At 46.1% G+C, this 26,407-nt stretch overlaps 1 protein-coding gene and 1 long non-coding RNA gene across 5 annotated transcripts in view; both read left to right on the forward strand.

Annotated features, from left to right (window-relative positions):
- Nucleotides 1-2,506: 2,506 nt before the first annotated feature.
- On the forward strand, nucleotides 2,507-10,914 carry LOC147527566 (uncharacterized). Of its 3 annotated transcripts, none has more exons than XR_015222631.1 (5): nucleotides 2,507-3,657; nucleotides 4,118-4,186; nucleotides 5,515-5,577; nucleotides 7,771-8,200; nucleotides 8,707-10,914. It is a non-coding gene; the product is annotated as an uncharacterized LOC147527566 (long non-coding RNA). The 3 variants fall into 3 exon arrangements; XR_015222630.1 differs by having other exon boundaries at nucleotides 2,507-3,185; nucleotides 3,455-3,657; nucleotides 7,771-10,914; XR_015222629.1 differs by having other exon boundaries at nucleotides 7,771-10,914.
- A 3,907-nt stretch (nucleotides 10,915-14,821) lies between these two features.
- Nucleotides 14,822-26,407, forward strand: part of USP22 (ubiquitin specific peptidase 22) — a 113,111-nt gene continuing 101,525 nt past the window's right edge. For both annotated transcript variants that reach the window (XM_086622239.1, XM_086622240.1), the window contains exon 1: nucleotides 14,822-14,947. In XM_086622239.1, the coding sequence (XP_086478365.1) occupies nucleotides 14,822-14,947 (126 nt within the window). The remainder of the gene's footprint in view (nucleotides 14,948-26,407) is intronic.

Genomic DNA, 26,407 nt, shown 5'->3' on the forward strand with positions numbered 1-26,407 from the left:
TGTAGAGTGGTAAAAGCAGGTAAGGGCTGAGAGCTGGGCCCCCAGGAGCTGTAAGGTGGCAGGCACGTTTGCAAAGAAGTGTATAGCTTACCCCTATTCTGCTTTTTGGTGGGTTAGGAAAGAGTTAAATGACAACAGAGGGAGAGGCTGTGCTATTGTTCAGGGATCCCTGGGTCCAGGGTGGCTGATCTCTATTCCCGGATCTGCCTCTGGCTTCCTGCATGACCTTGGACCGCTCGCTTACCTTTTCTTTTCCTTAGCTCCCAAATCGTAACATGGAAATCATTCTCTTCCTGTGGCGCCTCATTCCCCGCGGGTTCCAGGGTGGCCGGGATTCTCTGGTGGGAGATGATGGGAGGAGGAGAACGCATTTCCAATGGAGAAATATTTACACAGAGGGTGGCAATTTTCGGACGTGTTCTTGTTTGCTCGGATCCAGCGCGGGCTGGGCATATGGTGATATTTGGTATTTTTAGTAGGCAAACCTGTGGCGAAAGTCAAATTCCATTTGTCGTTGATGCCCCTGCCCGAGCCATGCCAGCTGCAGTGAGCCTTTTCTTCACTAGATGGTGCTTTTGATCAAAGAGTTGAACAACCGCAGTTCTTTTCCGCACAGAATTTCCTCATTTTCCTTCCCCAGTCTCCATTCCTTCCCCTCTTCCTTCTGTGCTTTATCACTCCGGGGGCCACTGGAGGATGCTGGATATTGAGCAAGGCTCATGTGGGGTGACACGGGCTCGTGGCCACCCGTGCCCACCCGCCAGCCCGGCTGCTGGGCTTGGGTTTCTGCAGCGAGTATCAGTGCTGCTGGGCTGTGGCAGGGAATTGAATTCTTTCCGTGTTTTCTATTCCCATAAGGAAAAGGCTTCAAAGAGTGGGTCCCCTCCCCCTCTCTGCTGGTGAAGGGCATTTAGGGAAGCTGGGGAAGAAAAAAAAATCCAGCTCTGGCATTTATTTAACAAACCGCTGCCTTTCCCTACCTTAGCAGAAGACTGGTGGTTCATTTTTTTTTTTTAAAAAAAAGGGGAATTACTGTGTTTATGTCCATCTTTGTATTCAGGAGATGGTTACCTGGCCAAGGTCATTGCTGCTGCATGCCAGTATCGAGCAGTGAGGCAGCCTCCTCTTCCTTGAAGGAGCACTGGTTTCAGTAAGGCTTCTCCAGGTAAAGAATGGGAATGGGCTCGAATCTGCCCGTGCGAGGTCCCAAGCCGTTGGTGGGTAGAGCAGCTGGAGCAGCCTTCCCTTGTGGAAAGGCAGCAGAGGAGATGGATGGAATCACAATCAAACATTTCCGTGCACACACACACGGGCATCGGATACGAGCTTGTAGGGTATGAGGCACAGCGGGGTGTGCGCGGTGGTGTGCTGGCATCATGGGGCTGCCTGTCCCCGGCACCCCGGGCTGGCACACGCAGACGGTAACCGGGAACCATCCTGTGCTGGGCCCCTTCCGAGCCTGTCCTGAGGCTCTGGCACTCGCCTTATGGCATTTGTTCAAATCCACGCGCTCGCATGGCTACCCGTGCCCGCTGTGCCCATGCCGTGGTTCCAAGCTGCCTCACACACTGCAGCCGTGCATCCGGAGGCTCCCGTCGGGGAGGCTGTGAGGTTCCATCACTCACAGCTCCCTCCCCGTGGAATTTTACAAATATTAATGAATGGGGCTGGATGGCCACTATGATGCCAAGCAGCCGTGCACAGATTTATAGTGTGAGGCCAGGAGGGATGATGCTTCTGCCTCTGGCACTGCACCAACAGCAATGCCATGTGTGTGCTGACAAGCCCCCGAGGCTGGTGCCCGCCGAAGCCCTGTCCTCACGTGCTGGGTGTTGTGTCCCCCCAGCAGGGCCACGAGCTGTGCTGAACTGCCGTGTGACACAAAACTCCTGTTGGGAGCAGGAGCTGACGGCGATTTGTCGTTCCCCTGTTGTCACCTTCCCACTGCACATCGGTTTGTTCATCGTTAGTAAGATCTTGCCGATGACTAAACCCTGGGTCTGCATCCCAGAGAAACGCCTGAAGAAGCAGCCCGGGACCGCAGAGTTCCAAGAGTGAGGAGTGGGGACAGCACATTTCCTCACCTCTCCGTGATCTTCAAGGTCTCTTCCAACCCAAACGATTCTATTCGGTCTGGAGAGCAAACCACGCTCCCAGTCCTTCCTGGCGGAGAGGGAATTGCGTCACTGGCACATGCAGATGTTTTTTTCCTGAAATCTGCTTGTTTTATTGTTTTCCTCCGATGGAACCTGCAGCGTGTCCCAAATTATGAGGTGCTGAAACTTAAAAGCAACATACCTGTTGGGGGGAGAGAATGAGTGCTTTTCACTTTGCAATCTGGCTCTTCTCACCCTCCTCCCTTTTCCCCACATCCCCATGTGTTATGGAACCAGCTGCTCCCGGAATAGTTTGGGAATTAAATGTCACCGTTTGAAACTGGTGAGTCACAGTTTTTTGAGGGAGGGGTGGGGGGGGAATATGAAATCTTGTGGTGTGGCAGAGCATCTCCTGGTGAGTACAGAGAGATTTTTAAAACCACAGCTGGGGTTGAGGGGCTTTGAATAAAGGCTGCTGGGTGTGTCCAGGCTGCTTTTTGCAGGAGCATCTCAAAACCCTCTGCAAACTTCAATCGTCTTCCTTAACATGCCCACTGCAGCTGGATCCCGGTGCCTCCTCCAGCAGGACTAGGTTGTGTCTGTCTGACAACACACCTACAGCAACTCTCTTAATTAAGTCTCCCCGCACTGCTGTGAGGTGTGTAATTACAGTAAGACCTGACTTAAGCAACCGCTTGAGGGATTGACGAAAAAAAAATCCTTTACCAGAGCAGGGAGGAACAGAATTTTACTGAATGCATTTTTGAGGATGTTCTAAGAGTCGTTTATTAACCAACGGGGGTTAATTATGCTGGTTTCTTCTCAGCGTATCCTAATATTAGGATGATGCCTTTAATATACCGGGGTATATATAATCAGGGTTTTTTCCTTCTAAAAGGATACTTGAGATATTTTGTCTTTTAACAGAGATTCCTGTAAAAAAGTGGCAATTAGTGCAAATGGTGGCAACAGTCTTGCGAAATGAACTATTGTTTATCAGAAGCTGCGTAGCTGTCCCTCCCTGCCCAACCCCTGTCCAGTGGGAAAAATTTTTAGTCAAAGGGCAGCATTCAAGATTCCCACTCTCGGGTATTTATCTGCCACCCGTTTTCAGGACTCTACGTGGCAGCTCTGCCTCGTAGGTACCAGGAATTTTGTATCTTGAACTGAAGTACCGCAGTAGTCGCGATGCTAATGGTGTCTCCCAAAGAGCTCTAGCGGTTCCCGGCGGACTGATTTCCGATGTCGCTGCCCCAACCTGCTGTCAGAGGTCTCTGTCCAGTACCCGAGGAGGCAGGATGGACTGTGCATCACTTTTCACAGCCCAACGTATTAATCTAAACTGCCGGCTCTTTCAGGTTGCATTACTATTCCAAGCACTGAACTGCGGTGGCCACGGAGAAGACATGCCACCCATTTTTTGCAGCCTCTGCTTCGACAGTAATGATCTCCAGCTGAAGGATGGGAAGAAGCTGGAAATAGTAATATCATAAATAGTCCCAGTATGGGCTGGCAGCACTCCCCTCGAGTCCCACCTTCAGTGGCATTCTGAATACATGCTGTGAGTAAAACTCCCCAATCGCAAGCCAAGCTCTGCAGCTTACTTGGTGGGGATTTTGCAAGTGTAAGCCTTAGGGGGTTTGATGCCATCCCTGTCTATTTTATTTGGAAGACTGAGTTAGTAGCAAGATTTTATGAGGTGTGCATTTCTATCTGAAACTGTAGATAATGTTAACTGGAAACCCACATATTCTGTCGTCACTGGATATGACAAAAATAATCTCTGGCTGCAGAAATTTGCTGCAGAGCCTAAGATTTTGTTTAAGACAAAATAAAACAAACTCTGTACTTCGTGGCCTCAGAGATGACCTTGAGAAGTCAAATCTGGGTGCCCTTCCACATGCCTTTTTCTCGGAAGCAAAGCCGGCTTATCTGCCCCGCTCTTTTCTCTTTTGTGTATTGTTGTTGCTTTTTTTTTTTTCTTAACTCAGACTGTTTCAGTGATTTGGCTTCCACTGCAGGTCTGCAAAGAGCTACACTGCAGGAGCTGTAAGTTGCAGCAGGGATGTAGGAGTGAGCCAAGGAACCAGGTAAGAAAAAGGTAACCCTATGGGTACCTGCCACGCCATCAAGTTTGAACTTTCACATATTCCAAACCAGTAACTCTAAGAGATGTGGATGCCAGTGGATTGGGAGTTCTGAAACATAATGACAGTATTTTAGTGCTTGGTGTTGTCTTCTTAGCCTGTCTCTTCTAGCCTAGGTGTCTGCCTGGCATGTTTACCTCCCCAGATCCCTAATGGGGATTCCTTTCAGCTTAGTTTCCTGCAGATAACTCCCAAGATAATGCTGGGCACGATCAGTACAAATACTCCCTATGGAAAAGTAGCTTGTTTCTTAGAATGAGGTTAGTGTCATTTCAAACTGAGTAACAACGGATGAATTTACTGAGTATCCAACTCACTGAAGTCTCAAAGATAGGTGATCGTTTCTGTAAAACGTAATGGATTTTTGCCCAAATCGATGGATTTTGCCTCATCACCTGCTGTGGGATTTCCCAGGCTGCCCAAGACCACATATCCTCAGCTTCTTAGACCTTGGCAAAACTGACAGATAACGTGTAGAAGTCTTCCTAACATGAACAAACATTTCAGTTCGTTCTGAAAGGCCAAGATTACTGCTAATTTGTTTTTTGGGGAAAAAAAAGGACAACCGAAATGACGTTGGACATTCATTAGTGACGCATTGTCAGAACACAATAGAAAAACAGACAAAAGCCAGTCCAGATTCTGTGGTATTTCCTAAAGGGCTCCCTCTGGCACATGGCTATCCCCTGCCAATCCTTTTGTATTGTTTTTAATAATGAATAGAAGCTGAACAGATGATTGTTGCATTGTCCACTAAGTGATTCATTTACATTAAATAGTGCTCCAAAAGTAGGCTTTGCGTGGACTTTTTTAGTCACTTCAGTTATTTATTTGAACAGTTTAATTACCATCTTTTAACTCTCCACTGTACATAATTATTTCCTGATTGCTTCAGCTAAATTACATGGGGTGTAACTACTCTGAAGTCAGTGGTCCAACAAGTCCTGACATAACAAGCAGCATCTCTGCATTTTCAAAGATACTTAATTTTGAATGGCCACCTCTAGAAAACTGCTCCTGACCTGGGAAGGTGCTGAGGTTCTTAAGCATCTGCAGGCCCCTAGTGCCCTTGGTCCCTATCTCTGAAAGTTGGGCTGTGAAGGTCAAACTTTGCTGCATAAACCATCACAGTTCCATTGATTCCTTCATTAATCTCTCCATTCCTGCCACCATGTCTGCACCAAGGTTTTTTTATTAATTCAGGGCTTCCAGTACAGTCTCAGACATTTCTTACAGAGGTCAAAAGTGTTTTGTTTTGTTTTGTTTTGCAGGGTGTGACAGATGTTATGAGCTTGAGGGCATATTGACAGTACTGCAGTTAGAAGAACTCCAGTGTAAGAAGCTCTTTAGTCCCAAATCCACATCCAGAACTGCAGGTCCACTAATTTGGATGTACTAATGGGTGGGGGAGGATTGCACATACTGAAGGGCTTTTTGATGGTTGAAGAGTCTGAGGAAATCAACACTCTAGGCCAGTTCCATCTCCAGGTGTCCAGGAAGTTGCATGACTTTGGATTTGATGAATGGTTGTAGTCGCATCTCCAAAGCCCTGATTTCCTAGTTATTCTCTGTTCCCCATTCAGTGTACCACAAAGAGAGGTTCAGTGGCGGCTGTTGGTTCTGCCTGTGTGAAACAGTAGAGTCTGGGGCAAGGCAGCAAGAGAGTGAGGCAGAGGGGAAGGGAACCGTTGAGATGTTCACGTAATATGGCCTAGGTTTAGATGTCCCAGGACAGGGCAAAGCAGCCTTTGCAGTCTTTTCTGACATTTTTTCGGTCTCTTCTCCAGCCAGTTAGGAAAAATGAAATCATAGAATCATAGAAATCACCAGTCCTGTACCTAGATGTAAAATAAAGAAGTTTGTTTTGAAGAGTTTATATGCCTGTACCTGCCAAGATGAGGCAAGAAAAAGCTTCAGCCTTCGCAACCAGTTTCCCATCAACTCAAAAGCCAAAAGAACAGGGAGTACAAGTACGCTCCAGTACCCCCGTAGCCTTCCAACTGTGAAAGACATCCCACTGCAGCTCTTTGCCATTCCCTACTGCTCTGGCTACAGAACCCGGGCAGAAGCTGCTGCATGGCTGCTGTTACCCTGCTTCAGAAACTGCCTTTGCCTGGGCTGCGATTAAAGCAAACCATCCACCCCGTAGGATGTCCCTGAGCTTTACCCTTCTTTTGGGTTACATGGCATCTTCAGAAACCCAGATAACAAACTCAGCAGACACACAAATAAAACCACTCTGCATAAAACCACAAAGTATTGCTAGGGTTTCCCCCGCCGCCTTCCACTTTAACCCTCCAGCATTGCTCTCCTTGTATTCTGGCTCTCCCAGGAGCCCACATCGCTCCGTGTTTAGTGGCAGGCGATGAAATCAAACCGTGCATTAGCAGCTCCATAATAGCTTTGCTCAGTGGAACCCAGCTTCCTTCATTAATCCAGAAAATGAGAGTTGTTTTCGTACATTTGAGAAGCTAATTATTTAAGTGCTGGGAATTAAGACTCATCAGATACTGGAGACTGATTTTAGTTTTGCTTCCCAGGGGACGGAACAAGATGGAAGGAAGCTGGTTTTGCACAGGTGTGCAGTATGGTAACTCACCAGTACTTGGAGCAGGGAACAGCGTGCAGATCCTTGTCTGACTTAAGCATAAAAGCCCCTCTCTCTGTATGTCCCTTTTCTTCCAGACATCATCTGCTGGTTCTTCCCATTCAAATAGATTTTTTTAAGTCACCACTGCTCAAATAACTCTATAGCTTAATTTTTTTTCTGCCATGAAAAGATGTACCCCACTTGTGGTTGACCTAGCCTGAGTATTTTGCAATTAAACAATAATGCCTTGACTCAGCTGGGTTTTTAGAGAGCGAAATGAGCTCACACCAGTTGTCCTTCTATAATCAGTTATCCTTCAGCCTCACCTTTGACCACCATACACAGAGAGGGGCTTTAGATTGATCAGCTGCTATCCAACCTAGCAAGGGCCCTTCCAGAGGCTTGGGAAACAGAAGATGAATTGGGTGAAAACCCCCCATGTCTGTGGGAAACCACAGACGAGGACAGATCCTAAACAAAGTTTTTACAACAGAATGACTTTCAACAGTAGATGGGTACTTTTGACATTCTTCCCAGAAACTGACAGAGGATCCATTGATGCTGTTGCCGGTAACTATATGCTAAAGAATGGAGATTTGGTTCCGATGGTGTCACTGGACGGATCCACTCTTCATTACAAGCAGCTTGCCAAGAAAGAATCTTTCATTTTTATTGAGATAGGCAATGTCCTGTGTTGTCTTCAGAGACTGAGGGAGTGAACTTTTCTGTGTGTTCAGTAGAAGCCAGATGTTAAAGTATTGTCTGGATGTAATTGACTTGACAAACAGCAGGAATGACATTTTAGCTCCATTTAAGTCAGTGGCAAAATTCCTGTTGAGTTCAACTGGGGCCAAGATTTCATCCTATGACAGTGCTGAAGGGAAATCTAACAAACGATCTTCAGAAAAATAAGCACAGAAAAATTCTGCTTTTCTAGGACTCTTTTCAACCTATGGGCCATGAATCCTTGGAATTTGTGCACGCCTTTGAAGATGTCTGCAAGATCATAAGGACAAGGAAGCTTATTGTCAGTAGATTTAAATTAGCTATACAGGGGTCAAGGATTCCGCGGGAAAACTTCAGGAGTCGATTACAAAATTCTAAGTCAGCGCGATCGATTGAAGTCCACCTATCTTTGTACTCCTTGGGCTCACAGTCATCCTGCTGGCAGGACCCGTGCAGCTGAACTTTGTCATGGAATATTGTGGATTCAAGCTCTGTCCCCTGTACGAAGACTGAGCCATGTGGAAACCTCTCATCTGGCACCTGCCGGGTGCTGTTAGCGACAGATTGGCTGGAAACGAAATTCCTGTTTCAGAGGAGCTGGCGTAGCTGGGACTATACAACCAATGGGATTTCGTAGCAAGGTCAGTACTTTGCCCCTGAGATAAATGAGCAGGAACACAGTGTTCTCCCTACAGACTGCGAGGTGCCTGAAGTATCTCAGATGAACTTTATTGGGAGCTAAAGGCAATCAGCAACAGAATCTATCTATGGGATCTCCAGAGGGTTAAGCCCTGCAGTCAGACATACAACCCGATGTGCCGTAAGGGCTTTGGATTAAGTAGTGGTAGTACTACTTGGATGGAGGTCCATCATGCTTAGATGAAAAAAAAGGCTTGAGCTAGGGGAAAAAAGTCACTAAAGATTTAAAAATAGAGTAATTTTAAATTGTTAAAAGTGTTCTGTTTAGGGTTTCAAAATTTTTTCCATGTGGATTTTGATAAGCAAAATTGTTCTGTAAGTTCCTTCCTGTTAAAACTGTGGGAGAATTTGTCTTTTTTAGAGTGCCTGAAAAAATGCAGGAGAGGTACTGAGGAATCTTCATGTATTACGTACTGGTTGTTAGCATGGAGGGTCCTTGTGCTTGCAGGAGCAAATAACGTCTTTGGGACGAGAACGAGATGCCATAACTGGCTCTGGCATTTCAGCCAGATGCACACAGGCTAACTTCTCTGTGCCGCTTACTAGGAGATGGAATAGGATTCAAATCTGGAGACCGGGATCCAGGGGAAGCCAAAAAGGAGTGAGTGCTGAAGTCTGGCATCTGCCACAGAATTCCCAAGCCGTACTTCTCTCCTCTTTGTATGGAGGAGTGCCGCTTAGGAGTCTGCTTTGATTGCTCTACTAGAAGCAGGGTGACACTTAGGGAGTACTACTTAATGGCCACATATTCCTGAGTTCCTTTTCCAGTTCTACCAAGCATGTGCAGAAATAAGAACTTTGGAAGTGATTCAGTACTCAAGTTTCAAACCAGCAAGCAATGCAAGGTCCTGAACCGCCCCCTTCAAATCCATTTTTGGACCCAGGGTCTTCAGCTTCTTAGGGGTGCAGACTTAAAACAGCTTCACTTGTCATCCAAGTTTTTGTGACAAATCCTAGCTAAATCCTTGATGTTGCTCACACAGCTGATCTAAGGGAAAGAGTCTGTACCTGAGAACTAAATTGGACATTTTAACACGTATTTTGTGGAAAAGCAGGCCCGAGTGATTCATGGCTATCCAGCAAAGTCTAGAACTGCCACCTCGGGATGACATGGATCGAGGATACAGTTACTTTGGTTTTCCTTGTGAAGAACTCTGCTTCTTCCCAGCTGAGCTATCATGTAACGTAGATGACTCTCTGGAGGAAGAGTTTGCTGCACATTTGCAGTATGTTTTAGCTACTATCAACATTTATATTCCATTGTCATTTGGGGGTAAGCACTAATTAGCATAATCATCAATGCTTTAAAATTAAAAATTTCTCCAAGAGACACAAGAGGGATTGAAACAGTTTCCTGCCCCCAGAGGCAAATCCTTTCTCAAGCTATGTGCTGCACCGAAAGGTTTTATTCTAGAAACACTCCCAAGCTATGCCCAAGAGTAAATTAAACTACAGCAAACTTGTAAACTCTCGTGTGTGCGTGCAGCAAGCAGGCCCTGATTTGACAATTACAAAATGCTGTCACTATTTTCCACTCCTATTTTGTTTTGACGGCTGCTCTGGGCTGCTGTGTCGCCTTTACTGTGTGGGCTGGGACAATCACAAGTGTTTGTAGAGTCTGAAGTCTTTATACTTCACAGGAAATGTTCTGGTGTCTTCACAAGACAGAAAACAAAGGGTTTAATGACACTGCCCCCTTCTAGAGCTTTCTTCAAGCTCGCCAAGTCAGGAGCTGGCCTCAAAAAATCTCAAGAGCCATTCTTTTCGACACTATTTTAGAGTGGATTTTTACTCTGGTGCCAAAATTATTCACTGACAAGAACCTCAGATTGGATTTCTGGCTTCAAGAGACTCTTCCTTATGGAGAATAAGGTGCCAGGAAAACCTTGGGGGAACTTCAAGTATGAAAGGTAACATCCATACCTTGGACATGTCCCCTAATTGTCCATCTTTAAGTTTCTGTGTTCCTGCCTTTGGGAGGCGAGGGTGGGCCTCGGCGCCCATTGACAGCAGGTGTGATCAAGGATGGGTGTCCTGCACGTGGCTTCGTTGCATCTCAAAGAATGCTTCTGGCATCCTCAGCAGGTCTTCAAGCGGTGGGCCACAGAACCTCAGGGAGCAGGAACAGTTAAATGTTGTAATTGTTCTTGAACTGGCCAGAGAGAAAAAACAGTGTTTTTCCAAAGGAAATATTTCTTCCAGAGGGAACACTAACAAACGCAGGTGTTTCTTAAAAGAAAACAATTGTGTTTATAAACTCACAATTCTTGTTATTTCTGCGTAGGACAAATACAACCACACCCTACATGGAGTAAACATGGGGACTCTGCAGGAAAAAGTGGCACAGAAATCTCCATGAAAATTTCAGAATCTGCAGGGCATTGAGCATATGTATTGTCTTTTTGGTATCCTATTTTTTCGGAGAGATGGACTTAAACTTCATTGGCAGAAATTCTCTTTTATCTTTATCTGCTGTTTTGATGCGGTAGCCATGGAGAAAAGCCCAAGATTAGTAACAGTAGGTTGTTGCAGAATAAGAATAACTCTCTACTAGGATTTCAACTGTAGTAATATCGGGGGTTTTGTTTAACTGGAAGATACTGGAAGATCCCATAGAATAAACACTAAATGCTGTTAAGACATTAATCGCCCATCCTATTGAGTTCTATCCACCTTGAACTAAATGATGGGAATCACAGAATCACAGAATCAAATTTTTTAGTTTCCCAAATAAAGCTGACATCCATGCTGTCTGGTATATCACTTGATTTGCCTCTCCTCAGCGTCTCAGCATGTAGCCTTACGCACATTTTGTATCTTTTCTTCAGAATTCTATTCTGCATTTTATAGGAACATACAAACCAGAGCTCTTGTAGCGTATTTAGGAAGGAAGGAATTTACTCTGCTTTGGCTGGGATGACACTGTGGGATGACAGAGAGACACAGTGACACATAGAGATACTATCATGTGTTGTTAAGTTCTACCAGTCTGTGCTTTTACAACATGTATCTTGTTTCAGAATGATCACAGCTAATGTGCTGGTTTGATTCATGGTGATGGAAACTAGGTGTGGCTGACTAGCTAATTTCGAGGCTCCAGAGAAAATGCAGATTGTCAGAGAGACCATAGTCTTCGAGCAAACTGGCTTCTTAATTACACCTAATCGGTAACTTCCCTTGATGGCCCTTTTGTATCTGGATGAGAAAGACAGAAGAGAATTCACTTTTATTCTTAATTTTAGCAGATGATGCCAAAACGCCATCATGACTTACGTACGTTTCTTTGAGAAGATAAAAGAGTTGTTTGATTACTAAACGTAAAAGATCTGTATTCTCCTGCTGGTTTTTCATTGCTGGAGATCTGGTAGATGCTAAGATCAAGGTTATTAAAAACAGGTTATGACATTTCTTAGGTGAGACACTCTTTTGAACATGTCTGCTGCAGATTTGGTGTTAAAATCAGAGTGACATTAAAGAGTGTGGCTGATCATGGCACGTAGGAAGTTTCTGTGGTATTGTCTTTGTGAAGCTAGGACAAGCGTGCAGCATTTAGAGTACAATTCCATTACAACCGAAGTCAATAAGGAATATTAACATTGACTTAGTGGAGGTAGGAAAGGAGCATCGCCAAACCCATAAGGCTGCTTTTTAACATTGGGAGAGCATTCTCAGATCTATAAAGGCTTCACTTTAGCTCGGTTATTACCATTTATTATCACACCTCGTAACCCCCACCAACTCTCTGGACAAATGCAAAAACCAAACCAAAACAAAAACCCAAGACCTTGCTCCAAAGAGCTCAGGAGCTAGGACGAGATAAGAGGGAGATTTTTGCATTATGCAGCAGAGCCGTGGGTAAAGGTGTCTCTGAGGGTGACAGGTTAACGTGAGACATATGCGTGGCACCAGTTCGTTACTTTCCAAGAAGAGGTGTAGGTTGCACGCTTGCCGTGATGACTTAATAGGTCTATTGATTATGTAGGGTCAAAGAGAGGGTGTAGCCTCACTCCAGACTTCACATGTGATCTTCTGAAGCTGCTTCTCCAGCAGTGCCACTAGCAACCTCTGCCAGGTTGTGTACACAGTGGAATAATCGGGCCCTTTCCTGTCAAAAGCAAAGGTCTCTTGGCATCTTTTTTTTATCTCCCTTGGGGCAATTCTAGTTTTATTGCTGGAGCTGTAATCCCCAAACTGCATGGAAGAGGGATTTTAGAGAAAGGCTAATGAGCAGTAAGAGCCAAGCAGACTGAACGATCCATGTCACCATGACAGGAGGTCACCCAGACGGCACACAGCTACGCTGGCAGGACAGCATGGCCTGCTGCTGCTTCGCAGGCCGAGCGTATAAACTTGGGTCTTTTGCTAGCCCGATGTTCCCTACTTGCTTTTCCACCAAAACTTATGATTCTACATGAATCACAAAAAAAAAAAGTCTTTTACTACCAGATACCCTGCTTTCTTTTTAAAATGGCAGCACTGCTAAAGAAAACGGAAAGTGATTTGTCTTTGATTTCTGCAAGTTGCAACTGTAGGCCAGGGAACTGGACACGGTCTTTTCAAGAATCTGCCAGACGAAGACTTCAAGTTTATTGCTTCTGAGAAAGAATGTAAATAGCATTTTATTGAAAAATGGACTGATAAAATAATGCAGTGGTACTTAACCACTACCCTTCTTGTTGCACAGTCCTTCCAGGGCTTGTCTAAGAACCCAGTCTCTGCAAAGCCTCCTGCCTCTTTTCAGCAATCACGGCAAGATTCCCATCCTTTTCCGCTTGCCTCACTCCACCGTTACGTAACCCTATAGCGTGCGTGGCAGACAAGCCAAGAACTATGTACAGATTCAAATATTTTTCACTGTCTTCTCATTTCCTTGTATAGGAAAAAGCTGAAAAAATTCCAGTTCTGGTTATACGCTGGAATATTTTCTTCCCTGTGGAAACACCAGGAGAGAAGGATGGCAGTATGGAGGCACCATATACGGTCCTCGGAGCAAACCGGAGCGTTGCACGGGATCTTCTCCCCAGACCCCACCGATCCCGACGCTCGGCGAGGCCTCGTACACCCAGGGGGGCCCCGGCAAAGCCGCGCTCGGCTTTTCCAACGGAAGGGCCTGCCGCTCGGGTTCAGTTTGTCCCGCAGTACCGGCTGACCCCACCGCAGCGCGCTGCGGCGTTACCGGAGCCACTCCCGGGCGGGAGCCCCGAGCGGCGCGGGGGCCGCGGCTGCCAGGCAGGGCCTCCGCCGAGCACACAGAGCCGCAGACGGGAGGCAGCCCCGCTGCGGGAGCGGGAGCCCTGCCCCCGGGAGCGGCCCGGCCGCTGCCGCCCCTCTCCCCTCAGGAAATCACTGAGCGAGCACCGACACAACCGGGAGCGGCGGATGTGACAGCAGCGCGGCGCCCACAGCGCAGGCTGCTGCTGGGAGCGATCGCCCCCTCAGCCAGTCACCGCCAATCGCCTCACGTCTTGGGGCATGACTGACGGCCGTCCCGGCCAGTCACGCTGCAACACTTGCCACACAGGCCCGGCCCCTTCTCTCCGTTGGCCGGATGTCCTGTCAATCGGCCGAGCCCTTCCCGCCCCTTTCCGGCAGGGGGAAATGCTAGGTAGGAAGGGCGGAGGGGGAGAAGAAAGGGAAAGCCACCAATCAGAGGCCAGAGAAGGGCACCTCCGCGGCGGAGTGACCGGCGGGAGGGCCAATCGCCGTGCTCCTTCCGCCGTCGGCTCCCGCCCTCAAGGGTGGCGGGGCAGCGGGGGCGCACCTACCGCCCCTCCGCCGTTGGTCTGTCCCAGCCCGGGCCTGGCGGGCTAGGTTGAGTTAGCGGCTCGGACCATCGCACCCGGCGGGCGGAGGGGGGTGCGGTCGAGGAGGAGGAGGAGGAGGAGGAAGGAGACGGCGAAGGAGGCGGGGGGGGCGGTTTAAAGAGACAAGAGCCGAGCGGGCGGCCGGCTGGGGGAGCAGGAGCGGCGGCGGGCGGAGACTCGCCCCCTTCCCCACACACGCTCGCTCATACCGCGGCCAGGGTCGCCGCCGCCAGCGCCCCCCTCCCCTTCCCCTCCGCCCGCCGCTTCCACAGCGGCCTCTATGAGGTAGAAGGGAGCGGCGGCCACTCCGGGGGCGGCAGCGGCCGCTACAGCCGCCGCCTCCTCCTCCTCCTTCTCCTCGCCTCAGAGAGCCCCATCTTTGTGTGTGAGGGAGAGGGCGGGCGGGAGGGAGTGCGCGCTGCCCGCCCGCCGCCGCCGCCGCGCTTTGTTCGGAGCCGGGGGGCCGTGGCGGCGCGGAGCCCCGGCTCTATGTGCCAGCCGCTCCCCGCGCCCCCACAGCAGCCCGCGGGGGCGGCGGAGGCCGCGCGGCCGGCGGCGGCGTGAGGGGCCGGAGCCCCTGAGGGCGGGCGCGCGGCGGGGGGGCGGCGGGGGGGGCGCGCGGGCGGGCGCGCGGCCGCCCCGGCCCGTGCCCGCGTCCGTGTCCGCGCCCGTGCGGTTGCTGCGGAGCGGGGGAAGGGGCCGGCTCGCTGCCCGCCGGCCCGGCCCGTCTGCGGGCGGATTGATGTGGGGGGGTCTGACATGAGTCCGCCGGCGGCCGGGTGCTGCCATGTGACCGGCTTCAAGGTGGAGAACTGGAAGCAGAACCTGCGGGCGATTTACCAGTGCTTCGTGTGGAGCGGCTCGGCCGAGACCAGGAAGCGCAAGGTACCGGGGGCGGCTCGCATCCACCCCCCTTCCCTTCCCTTCCCCTCCCGTCCCGTCCCTTCCCTTCCCCACACGCGCTCCCGTCCCTTCCCCTCCCTTCCCTCCCCCGACCCACCCGCCCGCCCTCCCTGCGCCGCTCACACGCACTCCGCCGCCTCGGCCTGCCCGCGGGCGCGGGGAGGGGACGGGTCCGCCGCCCTCCTTCCCTCCCTCCTTCCTTCCTTCCCCGCGGGGCAGGTGGGCCCGAGCCTCCCCCAGCCCCGTCCCCGCCCCGCCGGCAGGGAAGGGGCCCGGGCTCCGGCACGCGGTCGTGAGGGGGAGGGAGGAAGGGAGGAGGAGGAGGAGGAAGAAGCGGTCGGTGCCTCCGGGGCTGGGAGGGGGGCGAGGGGTGGTGGTACAGCGGGGCCGGTCACCGGGATAGAGGAGGAAGCCAGCCCCGGCGCGGCCTCCTTCCCTGCCACCTGCCCCGGCGGCGGGGACGGCTTTCCGCAGCGGGGCTGTTCCGCAGCGCCGCCGCCGCCGCCTCCTCCTCCTCCCGGAGGTGCGGGAGGCAGCGAGGGTTTCCCGGAACACGGCGGCGGCGGGGGAGGGGGAGGGGAGGCCCGGGGCAACGGGCACGTCCGGCCTGCGGCGGAGCTTTGTGCCGCCGGGGCGCGGCGGGGAGCCCCGCGGGGGCGCGCCCGAGCCCGGGGGGCTGCGGCGGGGCCTCCCCGGAGCTCGGCGGCGCGGGGAGAGCGGGGAGGCGCGATGGGTGGGAGCGTGTCTGAGGGTCCCGGGGGTGAGGAGGACACAACTGGTTCGTTTATTTATTTTTTCCTTTTTTTTTTTTTTGTTTAAAAAGAAGGAAATCTGTTCGTTCTCATAATCCACTTGGAAAAAGGGATTCCTGCTGTAGTGGGAAGGAGGGGAAAGAAACTGCCTCGGTCTGAAGTACTGGGAAGTGGAGAGGGGAGTTTGTGCTCGGGGTGTGTTGGTGCTCGGGGCACGGGGAAAAAATCCGTGATAATGAGGCAAAATGCGAGAGGAGGTGCACTTTTTCCCACGGATCTTCTAAAATTCCATCCCTATCCACATGGGTGTTTTGGGAGGACTTCTCTCATAACTATGCAGCTAATTGCTGTTTTCTCTAGAATCAACTAGTTTTTGCTTCAAAGTGACTTGGCAAATTTCTGTCAGTCGTGTTCGTGGCTGAGGAGGGGAGCACGACAGGTACACGTAGCAAAACTTGGCTTTGGGGATGGCACAAATTGTGCTTATGGTGAAGCAAACCATTGAAAACTTTCCGATCCCAGTTGCTTTGCATTAAGCTGCTCAGCTTATTATTTACAATAGAACTAGAGTATGAAAGATGTCCTTTGGGATGAGGTGGCTAACCGTTTTTCTGTCTTGAGTTTATGTTTTCAGGACAAGCCAATTTTCCAGGTTTTTACTTGAAGAGGAAAAAATGGAATCACAGAAGAACCATATTTTAAATGTATTTAGTTACTTGGTAGCCCTGCAAAATATGATCAAACTTGTTTTCAGTGCTTATAATCCCCTACAAGTCAATATTATGAAGTATATTAGGCAAAATCAGGTCTTATGTAGCCTTCAGTGTATCAAAATAGAAATTTGTGTTTAATACATGGTACTTGTAGCTTAAACGGAGGAAAAAATTATACATGTGCTGTGGGAGAAAGCAATGACAAGTGAGGTAGGAAGATGTCTCTGACAAATATAAATCAAGTGCTACGTAGAAGAATGTAAATAAAGTTTCATTAGCAAAATTAACAGTTCAGCTTCTCTCCCTAGTGTGGAGCATCCTTTGTAACCTGCGTAACATTTGTGTGCTGCATCAGTTTGGATTTTTTCTTCAGAAATGTAACGGTAGTGATGTGTTCATCATTGCTTGAAAAACAGCTGGAAATAAATAATATTCTGTTGTAGTCAATCCGTTCTCCCTTCCTCCTTGCACAGCCAGGCTCATAAAGCAGAACAGGATTGTTTCAAAATTATCTATCATCTCATGGAAAACATGAGTTTTCCAAATGCATGCTAAAAATGGTGGATTTTTTTTTTCTCCTCTTTTTTTTTAAGCAGGTTACCAGTCTGAATATAGTGGGACTCCTGAATTCAGCAGCCTGAAATGATCACATATAGGGAAACGTTTTTGGCTAGCTGAATTTGGGATTCAATTCCCAGTCTATATTCATAAAGATTGAAGAAAGTATATAAATAACAGTTATGGTACTTATGTCTCCTGCTTATGGACATGAGATCTTCTTCCATGGAATTTTTCCTTACTGAAATTGTCTGCAGGTATGCCTTGCAGTTTTACATGTGAAATTTGATAAATGGTATTTTCTGTTTGGAGACATATTTATAGTGTAATAACTAGAAAACAGTCCTTTGTCCTTTAATATTTTATATATACATATATTATGTATGTGTATGTATATATTTTAGGAGCGCAGCTCCGGCTGCTTAAGAGTACTTACTCATTGGTGAGGATGATTCCTCTTAATCCTTATCAAAACCATGAGGTCAAACTAAAGGTTTGTAGAAGGTGACACTCTTTTCTGTTGCAAACTCAAGGACAATCACATCATTCCTTTATCACAGAAAACATTTCGACACACATAGCTGATGGTTAATGGGAACCATCGGCCGATTTAACTGTTAGTCAGACGAACCTGTGAAAAATGTCCTGGCTGGCTGGGGATGGCCAGATGTAAATCGTTAGGTTTCTGGAATGGTGACATACAGTCTTAAGGCTGTTGTACAAATCTGGATGGTGATGGTAACTGCAGGGGGCAGAAATTGTCCGTTCCTCCCGCTTTACTCGCCTGCCTACTGCATTATGCTGTGGAAGACCATTTTAACACTGCTTGCTGTTTGCTCTTTGGTTTTAATACGTACCTTTTCTGTGAATAAGCTTTTACAAGCGTCAGCTCTCCTTTCAGTATGCTTCACACCCAGAGTTTTGAACAGAATAGCCGTAAAGCACAGTTTATAGCTGGAAAGCTGTCTCCTTAATGTGTATTTGAATTCCAAGTCAGAAGCGAGAGGTTGTTGTGTATATATCCTTGTAGATACCGGAATTCTGGTGAAGGTTTTGAGAGTATGTTCGCTTCTGAAGTGTTGTCTGCACCAGGATTCGAGCTGTTGTCATGGTGCATCGTACCTACATGAAGGAGCGAGGCCGTGGCTTGCTTCACCTCGCTGCATCTTGGCTGAAGTGAGGAAGTGCAGCAGTCAAAGTACGTGGAAAGGCTTTACCGTGGTGTAAATGTGCTGCTGGTGGTGAAGCCCGAGCGAAGACCTGACCTGACTGTCGCAGTGTTTGAAGGGTGGGACAGGAAAGGGGGTAGAGGAAGAAATCTGAATGACTCTTGAAATTAGAATAGTTGCGATTAAAAGTTGGAACTAGAGTTCGGGGTTTAAGTTGTATGTAAAGTGTCACAAAATTAAGGTTGACTGTCTTGACTTTAGGACTTTGACCAGTAACTCTTGATTTTTAATTTGCGATAGTTAGCATCTTTTTAATAAGCTGATGGCAAAGCTCCTGCTTCTGGTGGTTGTGGACTTTACCTTGAATATTTCGATGTGGAAATTACCTCACGCTTAAGTAACACCGTATAAGAGGTCCTTAAATTCGACACCACTACCTCCTGTTCAGGAATTACGGAACAGACAGAGGATGCCAAAAATACTTACTGCCAGCCCTTTGTGTCAGGTTTTTCCATTTTTCTGTAGGGTCACACTTGAAACGCTTTGCTTTACTCCTTTAGAATTACAGATGAGAAAAATCTGTTTTGCAGTGCCGAATGTAGTTTTTGGTAGCCATCAGTGGACAATTAGACATGTAGATGCATCTTTGTGTCTAGGAGTTGGTGAGTAATGATTTCAGTGCTTGAAGGGCAGCTGAATTTACAATTAAATTGTCTTACTGCACTATATGCCTTAGAGGAAAACAGTCTTTCTTGTTCTGAATGGTTCTTATTATCACTGCTCTGAAACTGTTCTCCATGATAAAAGTAAACTGCTCATCATGACCACAGTCGTCATATGCACAAGGTCCTATCTGGAATTTCAGAATGTTTGTTCTGTGCTTCTGCCAACAGATCAAAGAATAATTGCCTGTCAGGGGTTGTACGCTCTCATTGACAGCGGGTGCGTTCTAGCATATTTCTTCATGTTTGAGAGCTTCTCTTGTGTTTTTTTTTTTCTTTTTTTCCTGTTATTCTTTCTTTACGTGGACCCTCCAGGTTGATCGATGCTTTCAGATATGAAGAAACATTTTCTTTGATAGGTGATGACCTTTCCACAGGTATCCTCCTTATGTGCTTGCAACTTCAGTCCTTCTAATGTTTGACAGATAATTGATTCATAGATACTTAAAACTGAAATGACTTTGGTTCATTTCCTAACTTTCAAAGTAGAAAAAGCTTAATAGTATCTTAGCAAATAAATGCCATGTCATGTTTTCAGTAGCAAGTGTTGTGGTTCAGAGTCTCAATCAACGTGTTAAGTTCTTGCTAAAATGACCTTGCAGTCACAGGGTAAGCTAACGGTGGAACTTCTCCTGGAATGCCTGTTGAGGCATACTTGTTCATTTGCGTTCTTCCTTGCAGTCTTTCCCAATAGACCTGTCCAGGAACAGGGGAGTGTTTCTTAGGTGGTTTGCTTTGTACCATGCCAAATGGGCAAGAAACCTTACCAGACTTTGTCACCTTCTCAGGCTTGGTGTTTTGATTGCTTAAATTAATATGGAAACCTTAGCTTGTTTTTCTTTAATGTTTTTAGCATATGCATCAAACTTGTGGATTACAAATGCTGTGGAGAATTTGAAAGAGGAGTCCAGGATTCAAGAAGTATGTCTCTTTTTCAGCTGCATACTCTGCTTTGGCTGCCTGTGTGAACTGATTCACTCAGGAAGGACGTTCTTTGCCATGTGTTGTGGGGACTACCTTCTCCCTGAAAGCCCAAGAGAAGTGCCAACATCAACTGCAAGTTTCATTGTTCAGGAGGTCTCCAGTTTCGTAACTAAACAATCTTCCTTAGTTCTTAACCTCTAAGGAGTAGAAAGGTCCTTAGACCTGCTGAAGGTAATATTCTCTTTCCTCTTGGTGTTAAGACACAATCTTTGGTGTGAGATATCCAGACATGAGATTTTAGCTCCATACGCAGCGGAGCCTTGCATACGTGGGACAAGCCAGATTGAAAATGCTTCACTGAGCTTCTGTCTTTGGCACCAAAGAAGAATGTAATACAAGGCCTTCCTCTTCCTAGTGGTGTTAATCCCTATTTTGAATCCTCTGCTGCGTTTTTTTAAAGAAGTGGTTGGTTTTGGCCAAAGGTTAGGAATTAGTCTTGTGCCATGAACTCTATGGTGGTGACAGCAATTCTTGAGCTGTGGGATCTGAACCATCAGGACTTACCTGAGCACTTGCTCATACCGCTGTCTCAGGTCAGCGCTTACAGTCTGATTTAAAGGTTACACAGATCTGTCACTGAAGCTGACTCGTGAACAGTAGTATTGGAACCATTTAGTTCTCTGTTGTTTTTTTTTTTTTTAATATGAATAGAGAGACAAATGAGGGACAATAAATGCAATTTTCCCTATACTTTTGTTTTTTCTCTGTTGCAGAGAAAGAATGTGGATCCGCACAAGATGGCCAAGTTAAAAAATAGGGATATGCTGGACAAGAAGGCTTCTTTTTTCCTGTAGTCTTACCAGCAGTCAAGGTTTGCTAATAGCCAGGCGGTTTGTCGGGAGCAGTTGTAGCATCTCTTTAATTTTGTCTGTAGTCAGTGATCTTATTGGCTTGATGTGAAAACGTTGAAAGCTTTCAGACTAGAATGACAGCCAGTAGTGTGAAGATGAGCAGAGTGGAATGGCTTTGCTTGATTTGTTGGACTATCTGTTGAGCTTTATTTTAAGCCATCAAAACTTTAAACCCCAAACAAAGATTAGCTGATATCCTCATTTTTGTTTCAGGCCTTAATCTGTTTTGAACCTTCTGCCCTCCTTTCATTTGAGGATTTTCTGTCTTGATAATCAACGGGTAAATACAGCTGGCTGGTGGTGGAAGTTGCCTGCTTGGAAACTGCTGGCTCCCCTTCTCCTGACTTAGTGCTACTTGAGTCCCAGCAAAAAAAAGTATGTTTTCCTTTGGGACATACTCTGGGGATCCTCCTTCGTAACAAATACTGTTACAACTGGTAGTGTGATACGCAGTGGTGGCTGATTTGTTTTAACCCAGAGAGAGATTGACTTGGTTGAAGAGCTTTGGTTTCTCACATTAGAGCTAGCACCTGTAGTTTTTCCTGTTTATGTGCAGTTGACTTGGAACTATGGTTTCTTGATGTATTTTTTCCTGGTAGATGCAGGGATTTCTTATCGGCCATACCTTTCCATTTCATTTGGCTCATAGCTACTTGAAAAGGTTGGGATTTAATTCTTGTATTCCCGTGGTTCTCCAGGTATTTATAATGTGTCCGTAGCACGTGGCAGCATCTAAGGCGAGGGGACAGATATGTACTCTTGGTTATATGTCCATTATAGTGGTATCACAAGAAGGACAATCTGAAGGTGACCTGTATGCATTTTGCTGGATTTACTAGAACTATGTTTTTAAAATAGTAATTTTTTTTTTTCCCCCCAACCATGCAAAGAGCCATTGTTGTTAGAGCCTTTCTGGACTTGGACAGAAAGAACTGTCTAGAGCAGCTGTCTCCAGTCTCTTGTTAACCTGTGGGCAGTAGAGCTGAGTGAGTGAAATGCTATGATGACATTACAGTTGATGATGTTATCCTGGGCTGTGTTGTCAGCAAGCAGTGCCGAAGTGTAGGGAGAGCCATATGTTATCGCAGAGGCCTAAATTGGGAACCTTTTCTTAGCAGAAGCAGTTAGATCTGTTCCGACGGGATGAAGGCTCTGTCTTGGTAGTTGTATTCTTGCACATATTGATGTGGCAGTTCTTTATGTACACTCTGCTTAATTCAAGATAAGAACTTCACTGCACTGGGTAGTAATATAATCAATGTTGTAAAGGGTTACTCATTGCAAAATTAACCTGTGATGTTTGGTTCAAAACACATGCAACTTGCGTAGCAGCTCCAGAATGATCTGGGGTTACTGTAGTGCTAAGGCACCTTCCACCATGTTGCTATCTCTCATTTAAGAAAAAGAATCATTTTATCTGTTTCAAGACCTGTTTGACGATCAGTAAAGTGAACTGTTACCAGACACCAGTTGACTCAAAGTAACCTGAGATTCACTTTATCAGTTGGTAACTGATTAGCAGTAAGGTCTGTCTTGTCACATTCTTTTGTGTGTGAAATACAGCAAATACTTGACTTTTTTTCAGTGCTGTACTTAGGTAGAATGTTACTCAAAGTTTTAAAATTCAGAATTCTTAAGTTCTTTTTATGTCTGTCTCTGCTGCTTTTCCAAGTTGGTAATGATAACTTTTTTCCCCCCTTCTTCCCTTCCTGTGTTTAATGGAGCTTGAAATTAGCATGGCTCTTCTTGTCTACCTTTTGCATAGTGTCACTGGTGATGTCAGCATATCCCTGGGAAATATTTCCATGAAAGTGTACAGTGTACTAAATTTGTCATTGAATTAAAAAATTGGGTGTTAGGCAAGGTGAAACTCAAGAAAAAAGTAGACGTGGCGACAAAAGTTGTTTTCAACACACTTCAAAAATGTAGTGTCTTTTTAGAATAAATTTTGGGGCCAGTGGAAGTTCTGATGTCCAGTAACAAATTCTGACATAAACCGTGTCAAATATATTAAATATCCTCATACTAAAAGCAGCAGTGAGAAGCAGCTCACTGAATGTGACAGTGCCTTAGCAGTAACTCTGAAGAGAGAGCCTCAGTTTAATTGTGCTTACATGGTCTAATTCTTACACCACACTGTTTTTGTAATGTGACAATTTGCACACGCAGATGAGCTCTTCTGAACGTCCCTGTAAAATGTAAAAATGTAACTGTTCATGAATTCAACGAGTTGTATTTATGTAGAATTAAACTGTAGAGCTGATTAATCTACATTTCGGTTAAGAGATTATTAGAATATTTATTCGTTCTGTGTTGCAACTCTTGCCCTAGTATATTAAATCAAGTTGTTTTCATCCATATATATACCTCTATATGTTAATCCACAATTTAAAAAGTAGTATGTATAAATGAAAAAAGTAATAATTACAAAATTAGTAATCACTGTATTTTTGACCAAACACATGAAAGACCTTTGAACATAGTGAAGTGATGGAGTGATGGGTTATCAAACCCTGATGTGACACTGAGCTCCGTTTGTGGGGATTGCCTCCTCGCCTGTCACTCAGAACTTCGTGCATTCAACTGGCCTTTTTTAAAACAGGATTTGATTTTGGATTCGTTTTACTGAACTGACTGCCAGGGCTTTTATAGGTATGTTTTGCTTCTGTTCTGAACAGGCTTTTGGTTTTGTGCGCCCTCCACCCCTGTTCTGTTTTTGGTTTTCTTTTTTAAAAAATCTTCTAACTAATCTTCCCCTCCTTGTGTCTTCAAACCACCTAATATTATTTCACAAAGTTTGTCTAATTATGATTTGGGCTTCTGTCCTGTGTGTTCAGGCTTGTTCTTGCATGCAAGTCAGACTTTAAGGGACCTTCTTTAGAATATACTTGGTAAATAAAGATAAGATTTATTGCACAGCACATGTATGATGACTTCATAAGTGAAGACAGCTGAGATAGCTGACTGATTTCAGTACCTCATTTATGTTAGGTGAGCTTTTGTGACCCGGTGCTCTCCAGTGACAAATGAAAAATTTGTCTCTAGGTTTTATGTTTTTCTTTGCTGTGCTTCGTTATCTTCATGTTACAGCCCAGTTTTCTTCTTAAACTGGACCACTGTCCTGCTTGGTAGCTAGTAACTGGGGTGAAATTCCCATATAATCTTGTTTTCTGTACGTTGCTGACTTTTGTCACGCTCTCATAGCAGGCATCCTCCCCTGAAAGGTAATTATTGGATGTGTTTATCTGAGTGGTGAACACTCAATTCTTTGGTCATTTGTGACTACGTTTTATGTTTCTTGTTGTGGGATGATCCTAAGAGTGATACGGAGAAGGGAATGAGGAAGGCAGTGAAAATAGTTTCAAGAGTTGTTGCGGTTACGTGCGTAAAGAGGAACACGGCTCTCTTCTCTCATTATATGGCTCTTCCCTAATGAAATTGGTCTGACGCTTTGTCCAGCATAATTTTATATCACTGCCCTTGGTGATGTCTCTACTTGTCACATAGTAGTAATTCTGCTTCTGAGAACTTTTCTTGATATTTAAGTTCTAGTGTTGACCCAATAAATTCAGTTTCTTTTTCTGCATCTCTTTATAATTATTCTGCATTGATTGGATTACCAGAATTGATTTGGACTTGCACGTGCGGAATAGTTACTGCCAGCCACTTGTTTGCTGATGGAAGGGATCTCGGTCACAAAGTGCAGTGGAATGGTACCATGGTTGATACTTACATGAAGTATATCACTGTGTATCTGTGAGAGAGTGCCAGGTTTAAAAAAGAAAAATAGACATGGAGCGTTGGAGTTGCTTTACGGCGCTAAGTAAATCTTTCGTTCATCCATGCAGTTAAGTATTTTATGAAAAGGAAACTCGAAGGGAGAGATCCTGCTATGCCTGAGGTCACAGGGACATCTCGTAATCGGAATGCAAGTTTTCAGGCCCTTATTGAAAGATTTCCAGCAGTACGAGGTGCAGGTTTTTTGTCTGGTTTAGGCTGCCTACTGCAAAAGTTTGACTGTAGAAAAACAGAGCTCCAGTTTAGTGGTAACCTGAATCATTATTATAACAATTCTTTATAGAGCAAGCAGTTTCATTCTTAAGCATGTTGTACCTGTAGGTTGAAGCTGTTTTGCAGACAAGTCGTTTTAAGCAGTAGAAAAAAAGAATCCAAGAAAATTACTTTAAGGAGGAAAAGGCATATTGGCAAATCTAACAAATTTTAGAAGCTTGAGTTAAAATTTAAAACTGGCTGTGTATGTGGGTACTAGGGAGACACAGGTATGTGATGGAATTGGCAAATGGTTTGAAGACAAAACTGCCATTCAGATACAGGACAGGGCAATATTTGATTTACTGGAAGAGAGCAAGAGATGTGAAATTTGGATCTTTCTGTGCATTATCACCCAAGACTAGTGAGTGGGGGAACGTGAAATCCAACTCTTTGGCTCTGAGTGTGTGTGTGTGACTTTCCTCAACGGTCCGAGGAGTTACCACCTCATGGCCGCATGTTCTCGCTGTTGTACCGTTGCTGCATCGTGTTGGTGCAATTGTGCCGTGAACCAGGAAGAACAGATAAGGATGAAGAAGACTTTTTTTCCTCCTCTTAATAACATCTCGCCTGAATTGTTCAACCCTACATTGACACATAACATAGAGCCAAACAGCTGTAGCGTTGGTAGCTTGAGGGGAGGAGTGCCCTGATGATGGCAGAGGACCTCAGTGGTGTTGCTTGGAGGCATAAGGCAGTTTGAGTAACAACTGCTGCCTTCCTCCAGACCTTGCCACTGACAGATTGACTGTGTTTGAACATTCTCCAGGTACTAGTGTTTTTTTCTGTGAAGTGTGGCTAATACTGACTTCATTTGGAAGGTTCAGTGAAAGTAGACCTCTGTTACTGCTGCAGTTGTGTGGTTGTACCTGCTGTTTTAAGCATGGCATGCGTTCACAGGTGTACTGGTGTGTGTCGAGCCTGATACATGAAACTTATGTTTGCAGTCATTAGAACTTATTCCTATATGCAAATAATTTGCTTCTACTCCAGTTTCCTTGTGAAAAATAAATGAACCAGGGAGTGTAGAATGCCTGTAATCTGTGATCAGCTATTACAGAAAATCCACTTTTCACATTACATTTAATTTAATGAAATGAATAGTGTTTTTCTAAGTAATCAAGTTATGAGCCGCTTGTTTCCCTCTTTAAACAGGCCTGTCTCTAAGTTAAGATTTCTATCTTTTATAATCAAACTCTGTTAAGATGTTTTAACTCTCTTTTTTTGGTTGGTTTAAAGCATCTGGTCACAGGGCGTGTGCCTAGATCGTGCTCATGCTGCATATAGTTGAGGATGATGGGATAATGGGATTGTAAATTAGCTCTTTATGGTACTGGTTTTCCTCTGGCCTGCTCCCTTGTGTAGTCTAGAGCAGCCCCAAGGCTGTTGTGAGCTGTGCCAGCTGGCTGGAGCCCTGCAGGACTGGTGTGCCAGATGGAGGCAGGAGGAAAATAGCAGCACTCCGGTAAAACCCTACCATGCTTCCTAGGGCTGGGGAGAGATGCCAACTCTGCAGCCCCATCACTGCATCTGCAGGCAGGTGGTTGTGCTGGTATTCAGTTACTCTTGTACTGGTGCAGCCTTGGAGGGGACTGGACTAGGGGGTCTGTGGGTCTTTTTTTTTTTTCAGGAGATGCATAATA

The sequence above is a fragment of the Tauraco erythrolophus genome, chromosome 17 (assembly GCF_009769465.1).
Source record: "Tauraco erythrolophus isolate bTauEry1 chromosome 17, bTauEry1.pri, whole genome shotgun sequence".
Taxonomy (NCBI): domain Eukaryota; kingdom Metazoa; phylum Chordata; class Aves; order Musophagiformes; family Musophagidae; genus Tauraco; species Tauraco erythrolophus.